This window comes from Tupaia chinensis, unplaced genomic scaffold (genome assembly GCF_000334495.1).
Source record: "Tupaia chinensis unplaced genomic scaffold, TupChi_1.0 Scaffold000221_1, whole genome shotgun sequence".
NCBI classification, from domain to species: Eukaryota; Metazoa; Chordata; class Mammalia; order Scandentia; family Tupaiidae; genus Tupaia; species Tupaia belangeri.
The window spans coordinates 258,578-261,241 of record NW_006159696.1 but is presented as its reverse complement, the minus strand read 5'-3'; the positions used below and the strand labels follow the sequence as shown (position 1 = coordinate 261,241).

Here is a 2,664-nt window from a genome sequence, read left to right as displayed (position 1 = left end):
CTCGTGGATGAGTCCCTGAGCCCCTCCCGGCTACTGAGATCGTTTTGCCCATTAGTAGCTTTAACTTAAAACTTTTTAATGCTTATCTATATAATCCCTAGTAGGAGAAATGAATGTGGCATCCAGGAGGGTGGGGTGAGTCTAATGGGAGTGACTCCTGTTCGCAGCCGCCTGCCCTACGCAGCTGCCACCTTAGTGGATCCGCATTCTTTCAGGATTATTGTAAAAGTTATAGTAAGGCTCGGGGTGCCTTTATGGGGTACCAGGGAATGGCAATAAGGCCCATGGCAGAGAAACTGAGTGCAGGCCAGTACAGTAACACAATGAAGGTGAGGTCCAGAACTCGTAAAACTGTTGACCTTGCAAACAGTTCTCCTCAGCCGAGTCCTTGCTCTAGGCCTGAGGGGCAGTTCTTTCATACTCAGCTTGTGTTAACTGCATGGCCCCAGCAACTTACGAATGAGTAAGTCACATTAAAAAAAAGAAAGGTAACAAAAATATAAGATCAGGAACTTCGTATCAGTAAGTTAGAAAACTTAGCTCACTTGAACAATTTCTTCTAAAATTTACGTTTCCAAAACTTACTAAAAATACATACATACATACATACAGTGTCCAAGAGATCTCAGAACAGTCGAGTAAGTGGGCTCACTGGTTTACAACCTGTACCAACAGGTGATGGCCACAGAGAGACTCCTGGCCCACGGAGTTGTAAGAAATTCCCCGTCAGGACACAGTCCATCCCAGACTAGCGACCCTTCCAGGAGACAGAGAGAAGCACTCTCGACTTACTTTATGAGTTAAACTTGACACCAGAGCCAAGAAAGGACAGTTCAGGAAATGAAGAAGCACAGGCTAATCCTAGTCATGAAAATAGCTACAAAACCCCTAAATATGAAGCAGATGCTCCTGGATTTACGATCGGGTTACATCCCGATAAGCCCATCATAAGTCGAAAATATTGTACGTTGAAAATTCATTTAATACACCTGAGGTACCAGGCATCATCGTTTAGCTTAGCCTACCTGAAACATGGGGCAAAAGCATTAACATAAAGCTTACTTGATAAGAAAGTGTTGAATATCTCATTTTTTTCATCTATTTATTTATTTTTAAAATGTTTTGATTTTTTTGCCATTGTTTTATGTTCTTTTTAAACTTGTCGATTACATAATTAATTAAGTAAGTAACCAATGAATTTTAGAGAAAGGGTCTTGCTGTGTTGCAGGCTGGCTTTGAAGTCGTGGTCCCCCTGCCTTGGCCACCCGAGTAGCTGGGATTATAGGTGCACACCACCATGTCCAACCTCATATCATTTAATCCTGTACTAAAAGTGAAATGCACAACGAATACTCGAAGCGCAGTTTCTACTGAATACTTATTGCTTTTGCACCAATGTAAAAAAAAATTTAAGTGAATGCATCATAAGTTGGGGACCTCCTGTATTAGAAAATAGGAGTCTCAGAACTTCCGATTTTGTGTTTTTAGATGGGAGAGACTAAGTCTAGTTGTAGTCTGTGGAGAAAGAGGCCGTGAGAACAGGGCAGTGTAAATGCTAGTGGAAGAAGAAACTATTCATGCAACAAATCCTTAAAGGAGTTGGAGGCAAGAGAGTAGGTCACGAGAGGAGGGTGGGATCTGTAACGTCTGGTGTGAGGCTGGAGGACAGGAAGTCGAGGCAGGGAGGACAGGCACAACTCAGTGCAGCTGAGATGCATTTGGCTTGTGGGGCCATGGGCCCAGGGACAGGCAGACTGGGGAGACACAGGTTAGTGGGTGTCTTTGGTTGGAATCCAGACCTACAGTGAAGCACCAGGAAGCAGGAGGTGGGAAGAAGAGGCGTGAGTTTTCCTGTGGGGAGACTCCTCTGCATTTCAGGAGAGAGGAGAGCTGATCAGAGTCCGAAGCCTGTAAGTGGCACTGGCAGTTCCAAGTGAGAAGAGAACACGTGTGGTACCGTCTCTCGTGCCACCTGCACATCCTTCTTCGCACACTCGGGTTTAGCGTGCATTTGTTCTGTCTTCCAGCTCTGGATGAATACTGCAGACAACCTGGAGCTTGCCCTGTTTTCCCATCTTGTGGAAATCCTTCGGTCACCAAGGTAGGCTTGGGAGGAGGCTAGACTAAAGGTTTCATGCCAGCGACAGACACTGAGAGATCAGGATGGCTGGTGGCCTCTTCTAGCTCATCTTCCTCGGGGCTTAGCGGCCTCTCAACCTCTGTGACTAGCACTGCATTGGGGCTAGACAAACGTGGCCAGCAAAGGCCCCTTTCCTTCTACCCGACTTCTCCAAGTTGCTTTTGAATTAATCAGCGATCTTTTGGTTGCAAGTGGCAGAAATAAACTCAGACCAGGTTACAGAAGGAAAAACCTGAGAAAAAAAGAAAGCGATGAGGGAGAAAGGAAGAGGGGACAAAAGATTGGAAGGAGCAAATCTTCATCTATGTTCTGGTGATGCTCTTATTTTTAAAAATAATTTTTGCTGGGACCAGCAGTTAGCGTAATGGCTATGTTGCTGGACTCCCACGTAGTCGACCGCGGTTTGCGTCCCGGACCGGTGGCTTAAAACTCACGCCGGGGGAACCAGCAGTTAGCATAATGGCTATGTCGCTGGACTCCCATGTAGTCGACCGCGGTTCGTGTCCCGGACCCGGTGACTTAAA

General features: G+C 45.9%; 1 protein-coding gene across 1 annotated transcript in view; it reads left to right on the top strand.

Annotated features, from left to right (window-relative positions):
• Nucleotides 1–2,664, top strand: part of WDFY4 (WDFY family member 4) — a 275,436-nt gene that overhangs the window by 94,716 nt on the left and 178,056 nt on the right. The window contains exon 26 of the mRNA XM_027771521.1: nt 2,028–2,101. Within this exon, the coding sequence (XP_027627322.1) occupies nt 2,028–2,101 (74 nt within the window). The remainder of the gene's footprint in view (nt 1–2,027; nt 2,102–2,664) is intronic.